This window comes from Oncorhynchus mykiss, chromosome 9 (genome assembly GCF_057628025.1).
Source record: "Oncorhynchus mykiss isolate SJ-2025 chromosome 9, ASM5762802v1, whole genome shotgun sequence".
Taxonomy (NCBI): domain Eukaryota; kingdom Metazoa; phylum Chordata; class Actinopteri; order Salmoniformes; family Salmonidae; genus Oncorhynchus; species Oncorhynchus mykiss.
The window spans coordinates 49,005,729-49,033,471 of NC_143030.1; the positions used below are offsets into that span (position 1 = coordinate 49,005,729).

At 41.9% G+C, this 27,743-nt stretch overlaps 2 protein-coding genes across 7 annotated transcripts in view; both read right to left on the reverse strand.

Annotated features, from left to right (window-relative positions):
- mfn2 (mitofusin 2) overlaps positions 1 to 10,239 on the reverse strand; it is a 29,453-nt gene extending 19,214 nt beyond the window's left edge. Inside the window, exons 1-4 of one of the 4 annotated variants that reach the window (XM_021615837.3) lie at positions 9,977 to 10,239; positions 5,823 to 6,001; positions 2,154 to 2,289; positions 1,790 to 1,952 (exon numbers count right to left, since the gene is read on the reverse strand). In XM_021615837.3, coding sequence (XP_021471512.1) covers positions 1,790 to 1,952; positions 2,154 to 2,289; positions 5,823 to 5,997 — 474 coding nt within the window. In that variant the 5' untranslated portion in view covers positions 5,998 to 6,001; positions 9,977 to 10,239. Of the gene's footprint in view, positions 1 to 1,789; positions 1,953 to 2,153; positions 2,290 to 5,822; positions 6,002 to 9,174; positions 9,619 to 9,976 lie in introns of those variants that run through there. The other 3 variants (XM_021615838.3, XM_090184403.1, XM_036988098.2) reach the window with 3 other exon arrangements.
- Positions 10,240 to 10,929: 690 nt separating this feature from the next.
- plod1a (procollagen-lysine, 2-oxoglutarate 5-dioxygenase 1a) lies at positions 10,930 to 26,897 on the reverse strand. 3 transcript variants are annotated; one of them, XM_036988099.2, is made up of 20 exons: positions 26,549 to 26,832; positions 25,624 to 25,715; positions 25,310 to 25,440; positions 24,572 to 24,735; positions 23,648 to 23,760; positions 23,385 to 23,448; positions 21,465 to 21,562; positions 21,176 to 21,277; positions 20,137 to 20,268; positions 18,936 to 19,057; positions 18,576 to 18,680; positions 18,263 to 18,388; positions 17,849 to 17,990; positions 16,815 to 16,928; positions 14,871 to 14,936; positions 14,356 to 14,460; positions 14,092 to 14,238; positions 13,299 to 13,424; positions 12,878 to 13,003; positions 10,930 to 11,925 (listed from the first exon to the last, which is right to left on the reverse strand). In XM_036988099.2, the coding sequence occupies exons 1-20, from the start codon at positions 26,640 to 26,642 to the stop codon at positions 11,770 to 11,772; spliced, it is 2,325 nt and encodes a 774-aa protein (XP_036843994.2). In that variant the 5' UTR covers positions 26,643 to 26,832; the 3' UTR covers positions 10,930 to 11,769. The 3 variants fall into 3 exon arrangements, with proteins under 3 accessions (XP_036843994.2, XP_021471514.2, XP_021471515.2); XM_021615839.3 differs by lacking the exon at positions 12,878 to 13,003 and having other exon boundaries at positions 26,549 to 26,897; XM_021615840.3 differs by lacking the exon at positions 13,299 to 13,424 and having other exon boundaries at positions 26,549 to 26,865.
- Between the last annotated feature and the right edge of the window lie 846 nt (positions 26,898 to 27,743).

A 27,743-nucleotide genomic window follows, 5' to 3' on the forward strand; every position in this document is an offset into this window, starting at 1 on the left:
TCCTTCTTAATGCGTTTCAGCCAATCAGTTGTGTTGTGACAAGGTAGGGGTGGTATACAGAAGATTGCCCTATTTGGTAAAAGACCAAGTCCATATGGCAAAGAACAGCTGAAATAAGCAAAGAGAAACGACAGTCCATTATTAGTTTAAGACAAGGTCTGTCAATTCGGAAATTTAAGAACTTTGAAAGTGCAGTCGCAAAAACCATCAAGTGCTATGATGAAATTGGCTCTCATGAGGACCGCCACAGGAAAGGAAGACCCAGAGTTACCTTTGCTGCAGAGGATAAGTTCATTAGTTACCAGCCTCAGAAATTACAGCCCAAATAAATGCTTCAGAGTTCAAGTAACAGACACAACAGATCTCAACATGAACTGTTCAGAGACTGCGTGAAATCAAGACTTCATGGTGGAATTGCTGCAAAGAAACCACTACTAAAGGACACCAATAAGAAGAGACTTGCTTGAACAAAGAAATACGAGCAATGGACATTAGACCAGGGGAAATCTGTCCTTTGGTCTGATGATCTTTGCATGTGTGGTTCCCACTGTGAAGCATGGAGGAGGTGGTGTTATGGTTTGGGGGGTGCTTTGCTGGTGACACTGATTTATTTAGAATTCAAGGCACAGTTAACCAGCCTGGCTATCACAGCGGTACACCATCCCATCTGGTTAGGACTTACACAGCTGGAATGTGAACACATGATAAGAGCGGCTGAGAGCATTCAGGGTTGCTGGTGTTTTGTTGATTCTGTTGCTATGTTTGGACACGCGGGTCAGTAACAGGTTTGATCAGGATGCATATCAAAGGCACACGGCCATTTCTGGGTCATAAACTACAGTCAACAGGGAAGGGGATATTTCTGGGCTCCTTTAGGTGATTATGTGATACATTGCACCAACATTTCGGGATGCTGGTATTTTAAAGAATAAAATAACATTGATAAGAAGTAGCTTAAATTAAAAAAAAATATATATATATATATATATTCCATTAAGAGATGTCTACTTTCCAAGTGACAAGGTGTGGTACTCGTTAAACTGTGGTGCAACTGGCTAAGAGAGGTTTGCTTGCGTACAATGTAAAATCAAATAAAAATAGGTGCTGGATAACCAGTGAGCGTCATGGTTTTGAGGGAGGACTGTTGGTTTACCGGGCCACCCACCGTTTACTAAATAAGACAACTGCTCAACAGAAAGCCACTGTGACAGATCTGACTTCATCTGCTGTAGGACAAGCAGAAATGTATTCATACAGTACAGACAATTACAAGCCACCTGTTTTACTGCTGTTATACTTAGATGGGCATTGCATTGCATCACAGTAATTACAATGCCTAAACTAAGATGGGCTTGGGAGATTTGAACACATCAAAAGGTTGAGAGCATGTTCTTGTCTCAACAAACTACATTCAATTTAAATCTTAAACTTACTCTAAAAAGATGTGTGTTGTGCTGAGCAAACCCCGAGGAAGTCGCAGGGCCGAAACATTTGTTATCTTCAATACATTTTTGGGAGGACACGTGTGCGACTTTATTTTTCATAAAGTATGTCCCCCCCCCCCCCCATTAGTCAGCACCTCACAAACGTATTGTGTGTGTGTGTGCACTTAGCTAGCGTGCTAAGAGTTCAGAGAAGTCTTCCAGGGTGCAGTATCCAACTTCAAAGAGCTTTAAGTAACGTCTCGTTTGTTTTTTTAACCAACAATCAATTTTATTCCAAAAAGGAAACACTTGTTCCTGTTGCTATTTTAAAAAGTTTCTCTACAACCTCGTGTGGAGGTACTGACTTTGATGCTCTTCTTCTCCTCTGACCCCTCTGTGAGCAGGAAGGACTCGTTGCCGTCTGTCCCCTCCACCTGCAGGAAACAGTTGGTGGTATGTCCTATCCCAGAGGGGAGCACCTTATCACACAGCATGGCGTTGATCACTGAGCTCTTCCCGTTACTTGTCCTATAAAGCAGAACACACTGATGAGTGAGGAACATTTAACACAGGTCTAGAGTATTTTCCAGAAATGTGCAGTAGTCCAACCCATTTTTAGAGAGACAAAATTGTGTGATTCATTGAAAAATTAATAGCGGGGAAAACGTGCAGCTTCCGAACTCCAATGACGGCATCGCCAGTGGTCATTACGCGGTGGAGGGAATGTACCTTCCGAAGAAGACACACTTCATGTGTCTGCGTGCCAGCACCTCTCCGATCCCTGCCACCTTTGACAGGTAACCGTGCACCTCCTGAACCTGCTCCTCTGTCGTGACCGGGTCCAGCTCCTCATTCCTATAGGTGTCTGTGAGCAGTAGAAAAAAAATTAATCACACAACCATTGCAAACCCCTAGGAACTAGACGAGAGGTCGACCGTTTAAATCGGAATGGCCGATTAATTAGGGCCGATTTGAAGTTATAACAATCGGTAATCTGCATTTTTGGACATCGATTGTGGCCGATTACATTGCACTCCATGAGGAGACTGCGTGGCAGGCTGACTACCTGTTACGCGAGTGCAGCAAGGAGCCAAGGTAAGTTGCTAGCTAGCATTAAACTTATCTTATACAAAACAATCAATCTTAACATAAAACACTAGTTAACTACACATGGTTGATGATATTACTAGTTTATCTAACTGGTCCTAGGTTGCATATAATGCGGTGCCTGTTAATTTCTCATCGAATCACAGCCTACTTCGCCAAACGGGTGATGATTTAACAAGTGCATACGCAAAAAAAGCACTGTCGTTGCACCAATGTACCTAACCATAAATATCAACGTCTTTCTTAAAATCAATACACAAGTATATCTTTTTAAACCTGCATATTTAGTTAATATTGCCTGCTAACATTAATTTCTTTTAACTAGGGAAATTGTGTCACTTTTCTTGCATTCCGTGCAAGCAGAGTCAGGGTATATGCAGCAGTTTGGGCCGCCTGGCTCGTTGCCAACTGTGTGAAGATCATTTCTTCCTAACAAAGACCGTAATTCATTTGCCAGAATTGTACATAATTATGACATAACATTGAAGGTTGTGCAATGTGACTGCAATATTTAAACTTAGGGATGCCACCCGTTCGATAAAATAGGGAACGGTTCCGTATTTCACTGAAAGAATAAACGTTTTGTTTTCGAAAAGATAGTTTCCAGATTTTACCATATTAATGACCTACGGCTCGTATTTCTGTGTGTTATTATGTTATAATTAAGTCTATGACTTGATATAGCAGTCTGAGCGGTGGTAGGCAGCAGCAGGCTCGTAAGCATTCATTCAAACAGCACTTTCATGCATTTGCCAGCAGCTCTTCGCTGTGTTTCAAGCATTGAGCTGTTTATGACTTCAAGCCTAGCAACTCCCGAGATTAGGCTGGTGTAACCGATGTGAAATGGCTAGCTAGTTAGCAGGGTGCGCGGTAATAGCGTTTCAATCGGTGACGTCACTTGCTCTGAGACCTTGAAGTAGTTGTTGCCCTTGCTCTGCAAGTGCCGTGGCTTTTGTGGAGCGATGGGTAACGATGCTTCGAGGGTGGCTGTTGTCGATGTGTCCCTGGTTCGAGCCCAGGTAGGGGCGAGGAGAGGGATAGACGCTATACTGTTACACTGGCAATACTAAAATGCCTATAAGAACATCCAATAGTCAAATGTATATGAAATACAAGTGAAATATAGAGAGAAATAGTCCTATAATTCCTACAACCTAAAACTTCTTAACTGGGAATATTGAAGACTCATGTTAAAAGGAACCACCAGCTTTCCTATGTTCTCATGTTCTGAGCAAGGAACTTAAACGTTAGCTTTTTTACATGGCACATATTGCACTTTTACTTTCTTCTCCAACACTTATTTTTTGCATTATTTAAACCAAATTGAACATGTTTCATTATTTATTTGAGGCTAAAATGATTTTATTGATGTATTATATTATGTTAAAATAAGTGTTCATTCAGTATTGTTGTAATTATTACTAATATATATATATATATCAAAAAAATAAAAGGGAACACTAAAATAACACATCCTAGATCTGAATGAATGAAATATTCTTATTAAATACTTTTCTTTACATAGTTGAATGTGCTGACAACAAAATCACACAAAAATGATCAATGGAAATCAAATTGATCAACCCATGGAGGTCTGGATTTGGAGTCACACTCAAAATTAAAGTGGAAAACCACACTACAGGCTGATCCAACTTTGATGTAATGTCCTTAAAACAAGTCAAAATGAGGCTCAGTAGTGTGTGTGGCCTCCACGTGCCTGTATGACCTCCCTACAACGCCTGGGCATGCTCCTGATGAGGTGGCGGATGGTCTCCTGAGGGATCTCCTCCCACACCTGGACTAAAGCATCCGCCAACTCCTGGACAGTCTGTGGTGCAACGTGGATGGAGCGAGACATGATGTCCCAGATGTGCTCAATTGGATTCAGGTCTGGGGAACGGGCGGGCTAGTCCATAGCATCAATGCCTTCCTCTTGCAGGAACTACTGACACACTCCAGCCACATGAGGTCTAGCATTGTCTTGCATTAGGAGGAACCCAGGGCCAACCGCACCAGCATATGGTCTCACAAGGGGTCTGAGGATCTCATCTCGGTACCTAATGGCAGTCAGGCTACCTCTGGCGAGCACATGGAGGGCTGTGCGGCCCCACAAAGAAATGCCACCCCACACCATGACTGACCCACCGCCAAACCGGTCATGCTGGAGGATGTTGCAGGCAGCAGAACGTTCTCCACGGCGTCTCCAGACTGTCACATATGCTCAGTGTGAACCTGCTTTCATCTGTGAAGAGCACAGGGCGCCAGTGGCGAATTTGCCAATCTTGGTGTTCTCTGGCAAATGCCAAACATCCTGCACTGTGTTGGGCTGTAAGCCCAACCCCCACCTGTGGAAGTCGGGCCCTCATACCACCCTCATGGAGTCTGTTTCTGACTGTTTGAGCAGACACATGCACATTTGTGGCCTGCTGGAGGTCATTTTGCTCCTCCTTGCACAAAGGTGGAGGTAGCGGTCCTGCTGCTGGGTTGTTGCCCTCCTACGGCCTCCTCCACGTCTCCTGATGTACTGGCCTGTCTCCTGGTAGCGCCTCCATGCTCTGGACACCACGCTGACAGATACAGCAAACCTTGCCACATCTCGCATTGATGTGCCATCCTGGATGAGCTGCACTACCCGAGCCACTTGTGTGGGTTGTAGACTCCATCTCATGCTACCACTAGAGTGAAAGCACCGCCAACATTCAAAAGTGACCAAAACATCAGCCAGGAAGCATAGGAACTGAGAAGTGGTCTGTGGTCCCCACCTGCAGAACCACTCCTGGGGTTCTGCAGGTGGGGCGTCTTGCTAAATGCCTATAATTTCCACTTGTTGTCTATTCCATTTGCACAACAGCATGTGAAATTTATTGTCAATCAGTGTTGCTTCCTAAGTGGACAGTTTGATTTCACAGAAGTGTGATTGACTTGGAGTTACATTGTGTTGTTTAAGTGTTATATATATATATATATATATATATACACCTCTAAACTGGACCAATACAGAGAATTTGGCATAAATACATTTTAAATCAGCCCTACGACGCAAACTTGAGCCGGATAATTCACTTAGTGAATGACATGTGTGGGTGTTGAGTGCCAAAGACAGACGGAATAATATTTCCGTTGTACTCCACACACTGTACTGTTTGGACTGAAACCTAGCTGCCAATAAAACAGGCAAGTGTCAATCAATTCCACACCACAAAACATTGTGCTGTTCATTGGTGTAAACGTGTAAAAGAAAGCCAGCTCTCTCGATCACAACTTGTGGTAAGTTGGAAGGCTGGTAGCTACCTTCCAGAAAGTAGGAGCTTTCTTTGATGTACGCGGCCAGCTGCTCGAAGATGCCGTTGATTTTCTTCTTGGCCGTGACAAAGTGCTTGAGCGGGCTGGCGTTCACCTCCGCCATGAGTCTTTTGTCTTTCTTGCCAATAGCGTTGGGGTTAGGTCGTGTGAAAACCAGAGACATTGCACTGAAAAAGAGAGCAAAGAGACAAAATGTGTATTACTGAAAACAAATCATCCTAGGTAAAAAAAATATATAAAAATAATAAATTAAAAAAAGAAGAAAAGAGGGGAAAAAAGGATGAACTCATTTACAAATGTAGGCTGTCACTAATATGTAGGCCCTAGCTTCCTCTGAAACGGTGATGGCATTGGAAGGATAGGCTTAACGAGCGACTAATCCCAACTGAAAGTTCAAAACCCAGGGAGAAAGTAAAACAACCAAATCCTTATCATATTCCAGTTGAAAAAGATAAAACCATGTTATGTGATTAGGCTACATTTCTTAGCCTGCCTGCGGTAAAATACAAATTGTAAAAGGCATTCAAAATGTTTCAACAGTGAAAACAGAAGGAATTACAAGACACCTTACTAGTCAAATAGTAGCAGAACAATGGCTTACGTTCAATGAAAAACTAAACTTCATTAACTGACCCCTATTTAAAACATAGGCTACATTGTTCATTGGGGAGTCAAATGTAGAGTAGAACGATCCTTTGAATGCCAGCTGCTAATAGGAAAAATGCTGCTCTGTTCAAAATGGTGAGGATGTAAACAATACATTCACTCTCCTATTAGGATCCCACAGAAAGGAAATCAGGATGTTTCCAGATCCCTTTTCAGCTAGTAAGCCTACGCTATAGGCTAATATCCACTCTAAACTTGTTTTACAGTTGACTTTTTCAGGAGATTGCTTTAGATTTGGGTACCATATGCAAGCAAGATAGATTGTGAATATTTTTTGAGCTGAACGACACCTCATTATCAGATGACAATTACACAGGAGAAAAATCAACTTCAGAATGAAAACCAGCTAGAATAGAATCAATTTAGTTTCCATAAATAACATTGACAAACAATAGGCTAATGGTCAATCAGCTGACTTTTAACTTGTGATTGGGGGGGGGGGGGGGGGGGGTCAAGTCACATATCGGGATATTATTTAACACTATAACGCAATATTACTTGTGTTAGTTGGCTGTAACTGCATAAAAAACACCAGTATTTTTCCTACATACCTTGTTCTCCATCTTTTTCAATAGTGAGCGAATTTGTTTTCAGCACTTTTATTTCCATGACGGATGAAAACTTGTTTTCTCATGTCTCTCTGGGCAATTCCACATTAATAGAGTGATGCCGCGACTCACATTTTCAACTTTCAAATGTTTATCAGTGCAGATGCATAGTTTGGTAACAGAATGACGGCACCAAAAGCACAAACTGTCATTATTTTAACAAACTTCGCATCTGCACTGTTCTTCAAGTAAAATGTGTTTGTCAAAAGTCCGAGGATTTTCTTTTTGAATTAGTCCTTGTGCATAGAGTTGTTGTTTTCACTTTGAAATCATTGCTTTTTGTTTGGCATACATTTTAAAGTGAATAACGCGAGTCTCAGCATCACTTTGTTACCGTGGAATTGGCCCACGTGGTGAGCAATATATGGTGAGCAATATTTTTGGAACATAAAATCACAATAAATCTTGAGAATCGCAATAGGCCTACATATAGTATCGGCACCTAAGTATGGTGATAATGTCGTATCGGAAGGTAGCCTAGTGGTTAGCGCATTGGGGCAGTAACCGAAAGGTTACTAGATCGAATCCCCGAGCTGATAAAGGAAAAAAATCTGTTGTTCTGCCACAGAACAAGGTAGTTAACCCACTGTTCCTAGGCCGTCATTTTAAATAAGAATTTGTTCTTAACTGACTTGCCTAGTTAAATAAAGGTTAAATTCCCGGCCCTAGTTTTAATCTAAACTAATGACAACGTCATATAGCCTATATTACTCATGCAGTAGCCTAGTCAATCACACAACCATCATAAACACATCTCAACCGGGTTCATTTGACTTCCTGATAGATATAAAAAGATAATGTGTCTTCTATCAAAGCATTTTTGTAGTCCTAAAGACAGAGACAGTATAGGCCTACAGGTCTAAGCCAAAAAGCACATGCACTGGTACGTGCTCTGCAGGAGTGCCAGACTTCACAGCCAATTGACTGTCACCAGGAGCTCTTGGCACCAGGTTACTAGTGTCAGGTGTCAACCTAACAGAAGCCTTAGACATTGCCATCTGATAATCTACCAAAACTCCATGATAATCTGTGATTAGAGTGCCTGAGTGAGTTAACTACAACTCCTGAAACCTTATTTTTGTCATATTGTTGACTTGACATCAGCAAGCAATGCATGATATCGAACAGGATATCATGATATCGAACAGGATCTTAGAGTGCACGCTTAATAATGATAGTAAAAACCTCAAAGTACAGAATCTTAATTTATTATTGTTCAATATGATCCTAAACCTACCCAACCCTAGTGACTCAGCCAATAAGTGTTCAACAGAGAGAGAGTGAGAGAGAGAGAGCAGCTCTGAGTCACCTTCAGTAAGGCCTACACTGTAAGGACAAGCATGATTTGCTTTTGGCAGCTGTCCCCATTCCCAGTGTCAGACAGCCGTGGTTCACATGGACTACTGCCCTGTCAGTAATGACAAAGTTCAAGCCACAAGCATATTGTAGCCCATGTAAAATTCAGATGTCTTTTTCAGCCACAGCCTACACTTTGCAGTCAATTCTCAATTGCATGAGATTGCAACCTCAAATGTGTTTTGCATTAAAGCAGTCAAACGTGCAATATCTTGAAAATGTGACTGCTGACATGCAAAACAATTTGGGACTGTATCAACAGTTGACTAATGATTTTTTTTTTAAAGATAGTTTGGGTAGATTTTCCCTTTAATCCCACTTTTGAGACAAAAAAAAATGGCTCAGTTTCCCACTTGAAAAATATCAGAATCAACTAATAGGAAGCTGTATGCAAATGTTAACTAATGGATTCCTAGTTGTCTTGAAAGCATTAAATCACATTATCTGGTGCATGTACAATCTGTAGCTAACTGCTTGACTATGTGCATAGGCACCACTCCCCCTGGATGACTGCCTGTGATCCCTGGCCCTTGACCCAACTGTCAGAGGGTGCCTCAGGGAGAGCTGGATATGCAAAAAAACCATTTACATTTCACACTTGTACATATGTGAAAAAGGACAACTATAAGCGGACCCTATTTGACCGTTTGTGTAAAGAGTAGAAAAATTCCCATCAGCATTGAGTAAAACTGAGGGTAGGTGCCACTTACCTTACCTACTTGTTAGATCAACCGTCAGGGAAAATATTAGGCTAATGCTACTTTATCTAGTTAGCTAGACAAGAACTTGATCGTTACCATTCACCTACATTTCGCAAGAGACTCAGCTGAGGCTGCAGTGGTCAAACAGACTACATTAACGTTACCGCAGTGACCTAAGGGATAATCCACCCTAAAAATGAAACGTGCGACGTCATGATAACGTTCTCATGACTGGAGATAGGGGATAATTTGCCTAGAGATAGACCACAGACCTTGTATATCGTCATGACGGAGTATATATTTCACCGACATGTGCTAAAACGAAACAGTGAACCAAATTAATCAGCTCAGTTTTCCGTGATTTTCGCTTCTCGTCTTGTCCTACTCGCCCGGTTTGTTTCTGTGTGAAAGGGCCGTTGGCCTTGCGAAAACTGGAATCACGTTGACAATTGTGAAATTGTATAGCTAGCTAAATATCTCACATGCTGATATTGACTTTGGTATTATTGTGGGGTAGCTAGTTTGTTTAGTCTGGGTTACCGGTCTTTTAGCGAACATCCCACTCCTGTCATTTGCCAAAGACTGGCTAATGGCGGGTAGCTTGCTGCCGTTAACTAACCACAAGTGACATTTGCGCTGGTTTTACAAGTTTCTCTCTGACTTTGGACATGACATAACTAGCTAAAGAGTTAGCTACAAAGGTAGATAGCTAGAAGGCTCCGATGCTTCACGTTGTCTCACGTGAATGTAACAACGTTAGCAGCTAGCTAACATTAGCCAACGACCGTTAGCATCACTGGAGAAGTCTTACCACGAAAGGGTGGACTGATTTATAACCAGTCTTCTTGCATCTTGGTCCTTCGATTATAGCAATGAATATGTACTTAAATGTTACAAAATCTAGTTAGTTAGCTGTTTTCTCCGACCTATCCAATTAAATAACCTAGCCAATGAATGGAAAAGGAGTAAATTTGGTAATTTTCACGTCCTTGATCAGTTTTGTGGTGGTTGACAACTACAGCAAAGGCACGTTATCGCTACCTATTGGAGTGGAGTGGAACTACCTACAATCACTGTGAATAGATGAATTAATCATTTAACGTAAACGTGGGTATTCAGAAAGTACGCAAATAAATACAAAATATCGATAGATCAACACATTTTTAAATAATTCCAGATAAAGAAACCATATACGCCTTGTATCTCGAGAGACAATACTTTGTGGCTTTAGAGTAAAAAAATAATTAACTAGTAAGATCAAATAAATATTTCAAAAAATATGTATGGAAATAGAGTAATCAATAAACAAACTGTAATCACTATAACAACACATCAGTTGAAAAGTCACAGCCTAAAAGCTGTTTCCCCAAGATACAGATCTAGGATTATTTCCCCCTCCACCAATCCAAACCTTAACTATTAGTGGGGAAAATGCTAAACTGACCCAAGATCAGAATCTAAGCCTAGGGGCAACTTCACCCTACCCCAGCCTAAACAGCAGCTACTGTCTAAATATTCATCAAAGTAAAGGCATTTGGCCATGAGATTTGTAGAGAAGCAGGTATTGTATACACTATGTTGGGACCAATCAATGAATATACATTTATTTAGGACATGTCATTGGAATAACCTCTGACTGAACAGTCCATTTTGTAATTGTCTCATTCATTCCGCTATCTTTGTTAGGGCCACAATAAAAACGGTGTTTTGGCTTTTGATACAGTACCAACTACTCAAAGGATTGTTTGCACAATGGAATCATAGTTTGGTTCAGTGTTTTATTGACAAATGACCAAAATATAAATTCTCACAACTATCTCTACTAGCGTTTACAACATTTTTCAGAGTATGCCCAGGCAGCATCAGATCAATTCAGTCAAACTTTGTCCTCAATGATTACTTGTCATGGAATGTAAAAAAAAAAAAGTATAGTTATTTAAGAGAAACATACAGTATATATTCTGGTGCGCTTTCAGCAGGATGCAATGTTTTGGAACATTCTGATAGAAGTAGGCAATGTAGAACAAACATGCCTGTCTGACATGTAGAATAAGGACTCATGTCGGCTCTATTCATTGCATCGACAATGTTTGGGTGCTGAACATGGACTTGTTTTCAACATGAAAATGACAAGGGGACTGACAATGTGTTACGAGCTGTGTTCTTTAGATATTACACATTCGAAAGCCACACGGAATCTTTGGAATAAACTCCTTTTATACAAATATCAAAATAATAAATAGGACAGATGTTTTAATAATCTCCAAGACCATGGTGCATTGCATACTGTATTAGGAGTGTATTTAGAAATGAAGGGCACTTTACAAATAAAGTTATTCTTATTGCCTCATACTGTATGTAGGAGTGTCTTGATTCAACAAAACAAGTTATTTTGACAGTTAAAATAATAATACTAAAACAGTACATTTGTCTCACAAAAGTTTCAAATGACTTTCAGTGGAAAGGGGTTTCAAGAGAAAAGGTCTCCCGCAACGCCCACTTGGATTTGGCTAATGGAGTTTTCCTGAATTAACAAAAGTTCAGTAAAGGCACCATAGAAACAACAGCTGACACCTGGAAGTGGCAGCACATTGCCATTGGCACTCAGGGGTCCACAAATGACACTGCGATGTATCGAGTGCCTGCAGTGGTTCGCAGGCCCTCGTGATAGTGGGTGAGCCGTCCAGGGTGCATGAGGGCCCAGCCTTTGCGGGGTGCCTCGACGGAGCAGTTATACCGTATGAACCTGCATCCCCCACCCTTCAATGGGAAAGCAAACAGAGATGAAGTCAGGAAAGGTATATCCAGCCAGGAGATTCACACATGCTTCACATTCTATACATAGAGAAACGTCAACTTGTCTAAGACTCAAGGTCATACTGCACAGGAGAACACTGAAGGCTTTCATCATAGGTACATAACTATGTGCAAATAACACATTGTGAACAGTGGAGAAACAGTAACTGTGCGGAAAGCACTTTCTTCTCAAACAAACCAGATTATGCACCTATTCTTGTCCAAGTTCGAAAGATGCAGGGTAATGACACGGATGCAATACAACACATCTTCAAAAGCCTTTCAAATGATGGTTGGGGTTTTTTTTACGTGCAAAGGAGAAAGAATGAGAGTCACCAAAATGATTCTGATGAAAGCAATCTGGGGTGAGTTTCTTTAGCAATAAGATCATCTTAAATCCATTGGTGGGCAATGGAGGAACGAGTATCTTAATGCTAAAGACGGTCTTGATGTTTCTGGGAAACTCACCCTGGAATAATTGTATTCATAGAAACAAACAGTGATGAAAACATACAAAGCAACTAGTGGTCTGCATGCTTAGAACATTTCAGAAGACATACTGTACATTCATACAGTTGCATTCCTACTTGAAATAAGTTGATTGGCAAACTTGATTGCAACATTTCAGGAAAACACACAACTTCACTGATCTTTCTGTTCCAATTTCACACTAAATGACCGTATACAGTAGTCGGGTTATCCTAACCAATTGTAATAGATGTTAATAATAGTGGGGCGCAGGGTTTTAATTACAGAGGTGCCTGAGGGTATAACAAATCAGGGCACATCCATAAGTGTTACAAATATTACCATGGGGGTAGCCCTACAAGTGTTCACATATCAAAGTTGGTCCAACCCAGTCTTTAGAGGCCAACTCCCCAAGTCAATGTGTAAATCATCACACAAACACACTCACCTGGTAATCAAGCACTTTTTGATTGAGTGCAATATTTATAGTAAATGTGGACGCGTCATGGTGTGGCCTTAAAAAGGGCTGCTCGTCTGGCTTATATCTAACTACAAACGCCAAGTCAAACTGAGCCTGCAAAGAGAGAGACAGACAGAAAATACCAGAGTGATGCAAAGAGTCATGCAGCATTCACAAACGAGCCGGGAGGGCTGCCGGGACAGGCCGCATGCCCCTTGACCTCCTGGTTGAAACCTCAGCTAAGAAAAAGAAAGAGCTCCCCGATTCCAGCATACATTCCCAGAGAAGAGACAGGAAAGAGGACAATACACCTGCACCCTGTCCTCAAACAAGGGTTTAAGGGTTATTTGTCTAGGTTACCTGCCAGTTTAGTGTGTCTTACTGGACTGGACCCCTAATACTCATTTACCTCATAGTCAATTTCTTTGCTGTTGAGAGCTACATTAATAGTGAAAGTAGATGCATCGTGGTGAGGGGTGAGCAGGGGCTGCTCGTCAGGTTTGTACCTCACTACGAAGTTGAGGTAAGAGATACACTGATAAGAGAAGAGACGCATGTCAGGGTCAACATGGTATCACAGAGGGACCCTGTTCTATACATAAGATTCTATTCAAAATATATATTTGCAATATAATTAAACACGTCTGTTGCATTTGAATTAAATGAATGATGCATTGTATAAATGTAGACCATTCTACTGTAAATCCTGCAGCATACAGTATAATTCTACATTTTGAAAACATAAATAAGAATATTAATATTGTTAACCTGTGAACAAAGTAATATTCAAAAGTTAATCAAAATAACAGGAGCGGTATGCATTTAAACATATTTAGATAAACAAACATAACTCTACTTGGCTAAATCAACGGATATCAGGCCACAAGGTGGCGATAGGTAACAGAACGGTGCACAAATGTGCAGAAATATTTACATTTTGTGGGACTTTCTAAAGCAAGAACCACGATGTACCATTATAACCACACAAACAACCCCACAGCTGAAAGTGGAATGTAAAAATGAAACTTTTGTGATCATTTATGCATTCTCTATTGTTCTCCACGTTGTCATGATATAATTCAGGAGTTAAAATCCATGAAAAATGTGTAGAGTAATGAAAATATGAATTTCTGTTGAGCTGCGCATAAATCCATCACAAATGAGTACAAATGTGTGTTTAAAAAAAAAAAAAAAAAACATACCTTGGTGTAGTATCCAGGATACATTGTCTCTGTGATTGGGGCTATGTAATCCAACAGAAGCTTCTGCCACTCTTTCTCATAATTGATTTGAGTCATGTGGATATCAATGGTGGGGACATTCTCATAGCCACCCTGGATCCTTGTGTCCTTCAGTAAATAAGAACATGTAAAAACATGACACAATGCTCAAGTTACTACATTTACAGGTTTGTTAGGTAAGATAATAATTGTAGGCTACATTGGTTTAGGAGTATAAATACATACCGTATTTCGGCCACCTGACCACTGTCCAAAGTTTTCCATTTCTTGAACAATGTGGTCACATCCAATATCAGAGAATAGCGGGAACCAGTATACATCAGGGCAAGGCTGGAAGGGGGCAAAAAAAATGTACAATTGAGTGACCTTGCATTTTCATAAACTCTCCATAAACAGTAAATTCTATAAATATTTTGAGCATGCAGTTTGTGGTCTTCATTTGTAGCCAACTGGACTTTGACCACCCGGAAATAGTCTTCTGTAGCTAAGTTGGTAGAGCATGACGCTTGAAATAGTGCGTTCGATTTCCGAGGCCACCCGTAGTACGTAAAATGTATGCACACATGATTTGTAAGTCGCTTAGGATAAAAGGGTCTGCTACATGGTATATATTATTAGATATTAAGAAACTTCGGTTATCACCTTTATTAGCCATTATCATCATTTTATATAGAGCAATAGGCAATGTCAGTGATCTTGAGTGAGCTTTGAAATATTATACTAGAAAAACAAGTACTCACTGTTTCAATCAGTTTGTCTCTCATTATCTTTGTGTAGTTCTCATGGATGTAACGCTCCTCCCAATCCTGAGGAAAATGAAGAATATACACTGAGTGTACAAAACATTAAGAACACCTGCTCTTTCCATGACACGGACTCACCAGCTGAAACCAGGTGAAAGCTAAACTGAAAGCGCGAACCACCGCATTTAACCATGGCAAGGTGACTGGGAATATAGCAGAATACCAATAGTGTAGTTATTCCCCACGTAAGGCAATCCAACAGGCAAAATGTCAGTACAGAGACAAAGTGGAGTCGCAATTCAACAACTCAGACATGAGACGTATGTGGCAGGGTCTACAATCACAGACTACAAAGGGAAAGCCAGCCACGTAGCGGACACTGACGTCTTGCTTCTGGACAAGCTAAACATATTCTTCGCCCTCTTTGAGGATAACACAGTGCCAACGCAGCCCGCTACCAAGGACTGTGGGCTCTCCTCCGTGGCCGACGTGAGTAAGACATTTAAGCGTGTTAATCCTCGCAAGGCTGCCGGCCCAGACGGCATCCCTAGCCACGTCATCAGAGCATGTGCAGACCAGCTGGCTGGAATGTTTACAGACATATTCAATCTCACCCTATCCCAGCATTCAACACCATAGTACCCTCCAAGCTCATCATTAAGCTCAGGTCCATGGGTCTGAACCCCGCCCTGTGCAACTGGCTCCTGGACTTCCCGACGGGTCACCCCCAAGTGGTGAAGGTAGGAAACATCTCCACTACGCTGGTCCTCAACACTGGGGCCCCACAAGGGTGCGTGCTCAGCCCCCTCCTGTACTCCCTGTTCACCCACAACTGCAGGCCACACACGTCTCCTACTCAATCATCAAGTTTGCAGACGACACTACAGTGGTAGGCTTGATTACCAACAATGACGAGACAGCCTACAGGGAGGAGGTGAGGGCCCTCGAAGTGTGGTGTCAGGAAAATAACCTCTTACTCAATGTCAACAAAACAAAGGAGCTGATCGTGGACTTCAGGAAACAGCAGAGGAAGTACCCCCTATCCACATTGACGGGACCGCAGTGGAGAAGGTGGAAAGCGTCGAGTTCCTCGGCGTACACATCACTGATGATCTGAAATGGTCCACCCACACAGACAGCGTGGTGAAGAAGGTTGGCTTGGCCCCTAAAACCCTCAAACTTTTACAGATGCACAATTGAAAGCATCCTGTCGGGCTGTATCACTGCCATGTACGGCAACTGCACCGCCCGCAACCGCAGTGCTCTCCAGAGGGTAGTGAGGTCTGCCCAATGCATCACTGGGGGCAAACTACCTGCCCTCCAGGACACCTACAGCACCTGATGTCACAGGAAGGCCAAAAAGATCATTAAGGACATCAACCACCCGAGCCACGGCCTGTACACCCCACTAACATCCAGAAAGCCAGGTCAGTACAGGTGCATCAAAGCTGGGACCGAGAGACTGAAAAACAGCTTCTATCTCAAGGCGATCAGACTGGAGTCAGCATGGGCCAGCATCCCTGTGGAACGCTTTCGACACCTTGTAGAGCCCAAGCCTCAACGAATTGGGGCTGTTCTGAGGGCAAAAGGGGGTGCAACTAAATATTAGGAAGGTGCTCCTAATGTTTGGTATACTCAGTGTAGAGATGCATTACGATATTTATTGTGATTAGACAAGTTAACACATGAATAGATACAAAGTGTCCACGTAAGCAGATTTATATAAGACAATGGCATTCTTACTGTTGCAAAGCACTGCAGAAAATACACATGCATGTAATGACATGGAATAAGCTCTTCTGCAGCTGAGTGCTGCAATTAGTCTTCAAACAAACTAATACAAAGTTGTGAGGTACATGATGCTGTCTAGGCCTGAATTGAGTCAAGGGGAGCCTTTGTCCCCCCCCCCCCCCAATGACTACGTAACAACCCAATTCTCACCTTAGGGTTTTCAAAGATCTGCCACAGATCGTTGTGGAGATGGCTCATCTGGTAGTTTTCTGTCGACAGCATCCGTCCGAAGGTGTGCATATTCGTAACATACATAAAGACTCCCTGAGAAATTGAAGCAAAGGGCGTTAACTTTTTTTTTTTATCATTTAGTTTGAAGCTATAATTTTCAAATATTTGCTACCTGGCTTAAGTTTTGGGACTTCTACGGGTTCGACGCTGTTTGGGTGTCTCACTTCTAATCATAGTTTTGCTATATTTTGAAACCTAAGCACCCGTGACTAATACTGGACACTGAAGGACTGAGAGCAAGACGAGACTTCAGAATAAATAACGATGGAATCCTACATGCCATTGCCTGCCGGTGCGCCCTTGAGCAAGGCACTTAATTCCTCAAATTTTTCCAAGGGGTGCTGCACTGCGGCTGACCCATTGCTTTATGTTGTGAGCATAAAGACACATTTAAGTTCTCTGCAAGGTATTCTTACATTTGATGTTTTATTTTATATTTTACCCCTTTTTCTGCCCAATTTCATGGTATCCAATTTGTAGTTACTGTCTTGTCTCTTCGCTGCAACTCCCGTATGGACTCGGGTGAGGCGAAGGTCGAGAGCCGTGCGTCCTCTGAAACCCAACCAAGCCGCACTGCTTCTTGACACAATGCCCACTTAACCTGGAAGCCAGCTGCACCAATGTGTAGGAGGAAACACCATGTCAGCGTGCACTGCGCCCGGCCCGCCACAGGAGTTGCTAGTGCGCGATGGGACAAGGACATCCCTGCTGGCCAAACCCTCCCCTAACCCGGACGATGCTGGGCCAATTGTGCGCCGCCCCATGGGTCTCCCAGTCGCGGCCGGCTGCCATAGAACCTGGATTCGAACCCAGAATCTCAAGCGGCACAGCTAGCACTGCGATGCAGTGCCTTAGACCACTGCACCACTTGGAGGCCTGTCATGCATTATTTTATACCCAAAATGAAATGGAGAATTTTACCAATCAATCTATCATAGCTTTCCAACACTGACTTTGTTTCTGGCGTTGTGACAGAAGGCCATGTCGAGGTCCAGAGTGCCTGAGCTGAAGAGGTCGTTGTTGGAGAGCTCCTCGTGAAGGAGGCTGGCCTTCACCAGGTACACCTTGGTCAGGTAGGGGACATTCCACACACCACTGTAGTGACAATAAACAATATTTAGAACAGGCTTCCCATACATTGTGCTGGAAGCGCTCTCTTAAACAAGACTATGGTACTGGCATGGAAGCTGTAGTAGTGTTGCCGAGTTTAGCAAAATATGATCCTACAGCAGGAAACAAGCATTTCTGCCCCCCGGGGAGAGTCATAACAAAAACCCATCAGACCTCAGCTCTCTATAAAATAACATTGTTCCATAATGACCATATTGCTATAATCAGTTATGGGAAATAATGTGTGTGTGACTTACACTCTGCGTCCTTGCACAATGTCCACATAGTCCTCCGACCTAGCGTAGTAACCATCAGCACTGAGTGCTCCCCAGAAGTTGGTCCACAGGCGGCCTTCTCGGGTTATCATGGGTGCAATTATAGGCCTGAAGGGTGACAGGGGATGATTAATCACGTCCCACTGAAAACCAGCTGAGCTTTGAAAGTGTATCCACCCAAATACACGTGTGTGTGTGTGTCCAGTATTTTTAGGAGAGCAGTTATTGCATGCGTCATCAGAGATCGGGAATCTGGTCAGGCATAATCGACAGGCTCATTTTTATTGCCGCTTACTCATTTTGCTCGATGAGAATCTTTAGGGTGTCCTTGTTCTTCAGAACCACTTCGATATCCATGCTGAAGAAATACTCACAGTCCTTGTCCTGTCGGCACATATCACTGGGAACCAAAAAATATGAAACATAGTAAACACACATTTATGGGGCAGTCCCAAACCTAACATTTTTTTTTCTTCATTGGAGATTCGAACCCAGATTGATACAGTGCATGTATGCGCTGAAGGCAGCGGCCCTAATCAGTAAACTACCCCTTGTCACATGCTGAACATCTTTGAAAAACTTGGGAATAATGTCAAGCTAGGTTGTATGTGCGCATCCAAAGCTAGTATGAGAGAGAAAGCCAAGGTGAACTCACAGGCCGAGGTTGCGCGAAGCCACCCTGTCGATGTTCTCCTCAGGCCCGATGACCTTAACATCCTGGTACTCTTCCCCATGGTCCTTCAGGAAAGAGCTGACCGCTACCTCGTGGTGCTGCTCCTGTAAGAGGACATTGTGGGACAGTAGCAAAGACAAGAGCTGTTGTGCTTCTGTAACAGTCTTATTCACATTCACACATAGGAAAAATAAAGAGTTACAATGAGAGCATTATAGCCCACAAGATGTTTGAGGTTGATATTAAACAAAGCCATTGAGCTACAATGTGGGATATGGTAATCTGTTCAATGAAATCTGTCATTTCAATTCTTGATAAATATGGCTACCTCGCTCTCCAACCAAGGTGTATGAATTGAGGAGCAAAACTGAAGTAGAGATTCAGCAACTCTTGATGGAAATTAGAAGTGAATAGAAACGCTTATTTTTTTTAATGAAAGGAAAACCAGTGCGTTCCAGCTTTCGGCCTTCTTCAGGGTTTTCCCAAACTTCTATTGTCCACTAAGAGTTGCTGAATCTACTCTCTACTTCAATTCTGGAAGACTAGAACTTATGAAAGCATCAACTTTTAACAACACATTTCAAGTGTTGTAATACAACTTTGATTCATGTCAACATATCTCATGCACGGACCCTGAAGTTAAGTCGGTTGACCCTTGACTGGTACTTGCACAGATCTGACACATTCCTCGTCATTGTTATACTATCCAAAGAGGCATGTGAGCACATGTGTGGATTGGCAACAATTCGGAGGGAGAAATGCACAAGAGGTTACTGGGTGTAACTAACACGGTGTTCCATTCATACAAGACCAAACGGTTACTCAAATCAAAAGGGAAAATATTTAATTATACACATTTATTAAAGGGATACTTACTTACTACTTACAATGATCTACTTCCCCAGAGCCTGATGAACTCGTGGATACAATTTGTATTTCTCTGCGTGCAGTTTGAAGGAAGTTAGTAACTAGCGATAGCGCCATGACTAGAAGTCTATGGTAACAGCTAGCTGCGCTAACAATCAATAAACTACCTGTATACTGGATGCAGAGACATCAAAATGGTATCCATGGGTTCACCTGACTCTGGGGAAGTAGATAAAAGGCCTCATTGACAAAACCCCAAAGTATCCCTTTAAATGTTAGATCGATGGTACTATGTAATAAAATATGTTTCTCTCACCTGGTTGTAGATGAAGAGTTTGAGTCGGTTCTTTGGGTATTCCAGTTTGAGCAAGGTCTCAAAGAACACACTGACAAAGGGGGTGGGCTGCTGGATGAAGATTCCAATAACCACCAGTGGGTAGTCGCTCTCCTGTACAGTATTAAAAATAATAATGTAATGACATTGTCATGTACATTGCAGTCGACTTGAAAACCTTGCATATAAAAATCAAATGCCTTTCCATCCAATCCCCCCCAGAGAATCTTGTCACCCAACCTGCAATCAAGCTCCATTGGCACACACCACGGGTGACCATTAATCGCACCGGTATACATTGCGTGTCGGCCGTGCGTGTCGTTTCCGACGCAGGTGTATTACAATTCATCTTAAGAGTGTATTCTCACTACAAGAGCTACATTAGAAGTTTAGAGAAAATAACCTCGGCTAGACCTTTTAGTGTAATGTAAACTTGTCACTTCTCCTACGGAGGTCGCAGGCGAGCCTTGCTCGAAAGTCACCCCTATCTGAGCAGTCAACAGTAAACAGAATGGTCTCTTCAAGCTAAATGCTCCTACAGTAAAAATCGAAATGGCAGAGCAATGCTTTTGAAACAGCTGAAATGTGTTCCTTATATTTAAGACTTTTTAACCTGAAATATAATGAGTGTACAGATAAGAAAATAAACCCTTTAATACTCTGCACACGGTTGTGAATTGTTGCATTATACAAGAGAGTGTAATATGCTTAAGATGAAAAGTTGGTTAAGATGAAGTTGCTTGCATAGTTGAATAGTTTGTTAAAAGGATGCTTACTGGCTGGTGGCTATACTGGGATATTTACGGTAAATTTAAGCTGCGAAGCAAGAATGTCCATCGCCAATCCACCGAACCTTCTCTAGGCACGTGAAATTCCGTTGCTCATGTCAATTGAAAAGTTTATGTACATATTAGGTCAATTGAAATTTCATCACGATACCTCTGCTACAACTCTCTTCAATGAGAATACGCCCTAAGAGTGTATTACCAGAATATTTCACATAAACAGACAGGCAACCCACCTTGAGTCCTGAGAGTGGCCGCAGGTCCTCAAGACACACACTGCATCCCGTCTCAAACGTCCACACTGTGGGGATGTAGTTGCTCAAGTAGTTGATCTGGAGCTTAAACAAGAAACATTTATTTTATTTTTACCACTTCATGATACTGTTTATGTACCTTTTTCCAAATATTTGGATTATTCTTTTGGTCTTACATTTATTTACATTCTATTTATTGTGTCTGAATTTCAATGGTCAATAGAATTACAACGGTCAATAGGGGTCAAAGGGTCAAAAGTTGGAAGGTTACCTTGGTGGGCCCGTTGCCATGAATAACGACAGGTAATGTATCATACAACACATTTCTGGCCCGCACTTGCCCGTCCTCAAACTTCAACACCACCTCATCTAGGCGCAAACACACAAACCGTAACATCAGTACCAGTCCTGCGACAAAATGACTGGAACGAATTGCAAAAATCACTGAAGCTGGAGACTTATATCTCCCTCTCTAACTTTAAGCATCAGCTGTCAGAGCAGCTTACCGATCACTGTACCTGTACACAGCCCATCTGTAAATAGCCCACCCAACTACCTCATCCCCATATTGTTATTTTTTATTTTGCTCTTTTGCACCCCAGTAAATCTACTTGCACATCATCATCTGCACATCTATCACTCCAGTGTTAATGCTAAATTGTAATTACTTCGCCACTATGGCCTATTTATTACCTTACCTCCCTAATCTTACTACATTTGCACACACTGTACATAGATTTTTCTATTGTGTTATTGACTGTACGTTTGTCTATCCCATGTGTAACTCTGTGTTGTTGTTTTTGTCGCACTGCTTTGCTTTATCTTGACCAGGTCGCAGTTGTAAATGAGAACTTGTTCTCAACTGGCCTAACTGGTTAAATAAAGGTGAAATTTAAAAAAATAAACGTGTACATGCCACTGCAACAAATTTTCCCCATGGGGACAATACAGTCAGTAAAGCCTGCCAATTGTTGGCCGGCCACGTGTCTTCCAAGAGAGACTTGAAGCATGCCACTCAGTGGCTAATCAATCCACAGTACTGAAACATACAATACATTCAGGACATCATGTGTTGGAGATGGATTTCATTACACAGTAATTCAACAGATTTTGTTACAAAACTAACAAACTCTGTATTTAATGTCTTCAGGGCTCACTTATAAACAATGCCTAGGTCTCAATGTAATTTACCTGTGTAAATTAAGGTTAAAAATAAAACACTTTTCCCAAAGCTGACCTGCACCAAAAAAACATGTAGCAACTGTGGGGCGTTGCAGTTGAAACTGGCAAACCACCAGAGACGTCACCACTCACTACATTTTGCGAATGAATGCATGTCTCTCTCTGGGAGGCTGGGTTCTACAACGATGCTGTGACAATTTCAGCTCTCTCCTTTTCACCTCAAGTAGGTTTCAAGACATGAACACAAACAAGCATGATCTTGCTCTCCCTCTCAAGAAGCTGACTATTATAGAGAAGTCTATAGCTATTAACAGGAAGCCGTTGCTGTGGAGTTGGTAGGATGTAGCGTTTACTCAGCACGCCCACCTAACTGCAGCCGCTTAAAAAGTTTATACACATCCAGCCCTGTGCTTTGGGAGCATCTGGAAAAAGCATGGAGGAGCTGTGCCCGACCCCTCCCCCTTCCCTCTCTGGTCTACGTGAGCTCAGACACATCCCTCTCTCACAGCAAACTCATAAATTCCTAACGCAGGCTCAGCTTCAGCCAGCGGCATACAGGAAAAAGAGAGGGCGGGGAAGAGGAGGAGAGAAAGAGAGTAAAAGAGAGGGAAGAAAGGCTCAAAGCAGTCTGTCGGCTGAACCAGAAAGCCTAAGGATATGACAACCTGCATCACACTCATACACCTTCATCAAAGCCTCAATCAGCCAATCACGACTAACACAGTCAGGAAGTGAAACCAGAGGGAGGTCGCACTTTCCTCTTTTCTTCTCCAAGCATTTCTTTACAGAACGGGGAAAAGTGTAAACTGAAACAGCCGTTTTGATGTCCCAGGAGGGGGGAGGATCAACAATTTAAAAGCTGATGTCAGTAGGTTTCAGTGGTGCAGTGGCCTTTTCATTCGAAAATGTTGAAGTACATGTGTATACTTGTTGGCTAGAGGTGAAGTGGGAGACAATGGCGAGACATGCTCTAAGACATAAAGAGATGTGTCATTTGTTAAAAACTCACCAAGGGATCCATGAAGATTATGAAACATTCTGCATCTGTTGTCCAGTGTTATATTGATGGATTTCTGGAGAGAAAAAACATAGCACTTATTAAGAAAACAAAAACAGCATGAGGAAACATACTGCATAGATATAATGTTACAGTATAATACACATACAGTACTCATACCAAGAAGAAATGCATAGATAGTAAAGTGCTAAGGTAGTTCTGAGAGAGACCACTTAAAGAACCATAACAAGATCAGTATAGAGGTAGATTCCTACTCTTTTCTCTGGGTTGATATAAATCTTGGTGAAGAAAAGTTGATCACTGTCACTGTCCTCCCCAGTCCAGTCAGCAACCATCTCTTTGAGGTTAGGAACATAGCCAATGAATCCTAGGGACAAAGATAGAACGTGTGAACGATACGGGTTCTAACCCCAAGCCATAAGACTCCTGAACAGCTAATCAAATGGCTACCCAGACTATTTGCATTGTCCTCCCCCCTCTCTTTTACACTGTTGCTACTCTCTGTTTATTATCTATGCATAGTCACTTACATGTACATATTACCTCAACTAACCGGTGCCCCTGCACATTGACTCTGTACCGGTACCCCCTGTATATAGCCTCGCTAATGTTATTTTACTGCTGCTTTTCAATTATTTGTTATTTACATTTTTTACTTAACTATTTTTTACTCAACACTTATTTTTCTTAAAACTGCATTGTTAGTTAAGGGCTTGTGCGTTCTACACCTGTTGTATTCGGCACATGTGACAAAAAAAAGTTGATTTGATATGACAAAGACAAAGCAGTTTGAACAGTAGAACTGGAATTTCAAAAACAAATGGTCAATGTAATAGAGGTCCAATTTATGTGATTTCATATTCGTGTTTGGACTTCGGTCGCTCTGGTTTTCAGCAGCTGACTTAAACATTAAGATTATAAAACTGTCATTCAGTCTCAAACCTTAGTGGATAAACTGCCAGGTGAATTCATGCCCAGTTCCTATGTCTTAGGCCCAATGTCCTTCTTTCTATAAAAATGACTGAGACAACTTCTAACTGGACTGTTGCATGTCAACGTTTAAAAAGCAAAGCTGGGTTTGTTAGTATTAGTGTTTAACTGACAACAACTTGCTGTTGACAGTTAACAAAATGGCTGCCTTCCATTGCTAGGTGATCAAGAGAAGTGTGTTTACATACCCCCTGAGCCCAAGAACCTCTTTCCCTCTCGGAAGTGGGGGTGCTTGTCCTCCAAGTGTCTGTCGGGCCAGATGAGGGTCTCTGCAGAGAAGACCACCTTGTGTCTTGTCTGCTGGAACTTCTTCAGCAGCTCTTTGGGACCGGAAGCGAAGACAACATCATAGCTGGTCAGAGTGAGAGAAAAGAGAACCTTTATGAGCCTCATTGTTCAGGTGGGGATTTATTAGGATCCCCAATAGCCGACGCCAATGGCGACAGCTAGTCTTCCTGGGGTCCGACACATAACAAAAAAGACATTACAGACTAAATACTTTACAATTGACGTACATTTAAAAACATTAACATTTAGTGTGTGCGTGTGTGTGTGTGTGTGTGTGTGCGCAGATATCAGTTACACATACATGTCAGTACATACACACAACAAGTAGGTCACATAGGGAAGAGGCCATGTGGTGTTGCTTTATTTGTTTTTTGAAACCAAGTTTGCTGTTCACTTCCACCTATATGAGATGGAAGGGAGTTCCATGCAATCATGGCTCTGTATAATACTGTACATTTTCTTGAATTTGTTTTGGACCTTGGGACTGAGAAAAGACTCCTGGTGACATGTAGGGTAAGACCAGTGCTGAACCAGTCGTTGGGCAAGCTGAATTTTGATGTACACTGAATTTTGTGTGTGAATATACTCAATAATATATTCAATAATGCTGGTAAGAGTGAAGGCAGATTGAAGGCTACCTGTCAATGAAGAGGACAACCTTGTCTTCCTCTATCTCCTGCAAACCAGCTTTAAGAAGGCGCACTTTCTGACCCCCTCCTGGCTCGGTCATATAGTCCCCACCTTTCCATGGCTCCCCTCTGCCAAGCACCTTCAAACCCAAAGAGAACAACTGCAAAACACATTCTCCACAACAAAAAGATATACCTTCTTCAAAAAGGCTTGTTTCCTCACTACGGTATTGATATTTTCCAGCGGGAGAGAGTGAATGGTTGCTAGTCATTGTCTGGACACAAATGTTGGATCAGTTTTATCTTGTCAGAACTTTCCATACCTTGATAGTGTAGTTAAAGTGTCGGGCAGATCTCATGAAACGCCTGAAGCCATCTGTCTCTTTGGTCGCAACAGTCACAACTAAAAGGTTGCCTGAAAGAAATGAAAAACAATGGAAGTATGTAATTGATGCGAGAATTGGCCCGTGTAGTGTGTGTGCAATGTAAAATCACATAAAACTTGAAGTAAACAGTCTGTACCAACCATGTTCAATTGAATAATATATCCAGAGGTGGTCTCTGAGAATGTATAGATGCGTCTACTTGACCATTGAAATGTTCCCCTTCTCTCTTATGATAGCATACTGTAGTATGTCATTAGTGTATGTTTAATGAGTGTTTTCTTAAAACTGTGAAGTGATACTTTCCATCAATCTCTATCAATAAAAAAAATTATTTCCAGCACACATGCAATGTTGATTTATAGCTCAGTAAACATTATGCTAAACTGAAGTAGAAAAAAACATTAGTATGTGTACAGTAGCTAGAAAATTCCTGCAAGAAAAAAATATATTAAACTAGGCTAAAAGTAAGTAACCTAATGTTAACTGATATCTGCCACTTGCGCATAACGTACTTCAACCCCTGATGAAATCCATAATATGCTATCAAGCATTGTAGGCCTATATTGCATCTTTCTTGACATGTATTTGTTTTCAATAGAACATTAGGCACAAGTCTGAATTAAATCAGACGCGATCCAGTCCACGTCAGCGGCATGGAACTCTCGAGAACACCCGGTGGAACTTTGTATCTGCAATGCAATTGCTTTTTATCAGTCCGAGAGAGTTACATGCAAATTACAATGTAATAACGTTTGAATAGCGACTTCCATGACTCCATCTTTATATCTAGCGAGATTGCAAAATACTCAGCAACATTTAAAACGTTGGAATGCAAGTTGAGTTGCTATTTGAGCTGTCCTACCTTCGGATAGTTCTCGCTGTTCTTTACAACGTATCACTGGTAAAACCACAAGCAAGGACATCCAGGCCAATATTAATAAGGAAAAAGCTCTCATTTTCGGGTTAAATCTTCACCAATCCTCAGCCTAACACTTCCTTGGCGATACCATATGATTTTAGTCAAACAGTTGTGTACTTAAAGTGTTTCCAGATTTGATTGACACTTAGTAGACCAATCAGACACAAAAACCCGCCCAACCCAGTAAAATAAGCCCACTTTGGAGAAGCTTGATTAGGTTTTTAGTTGACCCGGTAGGCCACAACTGCTGCATCAAGTGCACGATTTTTACTGCACCATTAGTCTTTAAAGTGAGACCTCCGCCGACCAGGCACAGACAAACATGAAAATAAAAGAAATAGGCTAAGCAAAAATATCTACTCACAATATTCTGTAAGAATAAAACACTATCTTGATGAGATAAGTATTCAACCCCGAGTCAATAATACATGTTAAGAATCATCTTTGGCAGCCCTTACAGCGGCGAGTCTGTAGGGGCAAGTCACTAAGAGCTTTGGACACCTGGATTGTACAATATTGGTACTTTTTTGTATTTTTCAAGCTCTGTCAAGTTGGTTGTAGAACATTGCTAGACAACCATTTTCATGTCTTGCCATAGATTTTAAAGCCGATTTAAGTCGAAACTAACCAGGCCACTCAGGAACATACAATGTCATCTTGGGATGCAACTCCAGTGTATATTTGGCCTTGAGTTTTAGCTTATTGTCCTGCTGAAATGTACATTTGCCTCCCAATATATGTTGGAAAGCAGACTGAATCAGGATTTGCTCTAGGATTTTGCCAGTGTTTAGCCTTATTCCGTAAATGTTTATTCCCCCCAAAATACTCTCTTGCTGATGACATGACGAGCAGTCCATTACATGATGCAGCCACCACCTGCTTGAAAATATGAAGTGGCAACCTTACTTACATGCTGACCAGAACGGACTCGTCGAGTGCGCGAGCGTCGCAAAATAAATTTAGAAATCCATGTTATTCAATTATTGCACACACACTGCTCTCGCGCGCCAACGAGACAGAACTCCTTTCTATTTCTGACGCAGATCGTGCTGAAAGTCCTGCCTTTCCCATCTCCTCATTGGTTTATAGAAGCAGGTACCCACGTGCCATCTCCTCATTGGTTATTCCCACTTGGGTG

Excerpts from the sequence above, each read along its gene's own strand:
- plod1a (XM_036988099.2), bottom strand. The coding sequence starts at position 26,642 with ATGAGAGCTTTTTCCTTATTAATATTGGCCTGGATGTCCTTGCTTGTG. Across the intron at positions 18,681-18,935 it reads GCTTCGCGCAACCTCGGCCT|TGATATGTGCCGACAGGACA; the intron begins GTGAGTTCACCT and ends TTTGGTTCCCAG. Across the intron at positions 13,004-13,298 it reads GCAAAGAAATTGACTATGAG|GCTCAGTTTGACTTGGCGTT; the intron begins GTAAATGAGTAT and ends CTCTCTTTGCAG.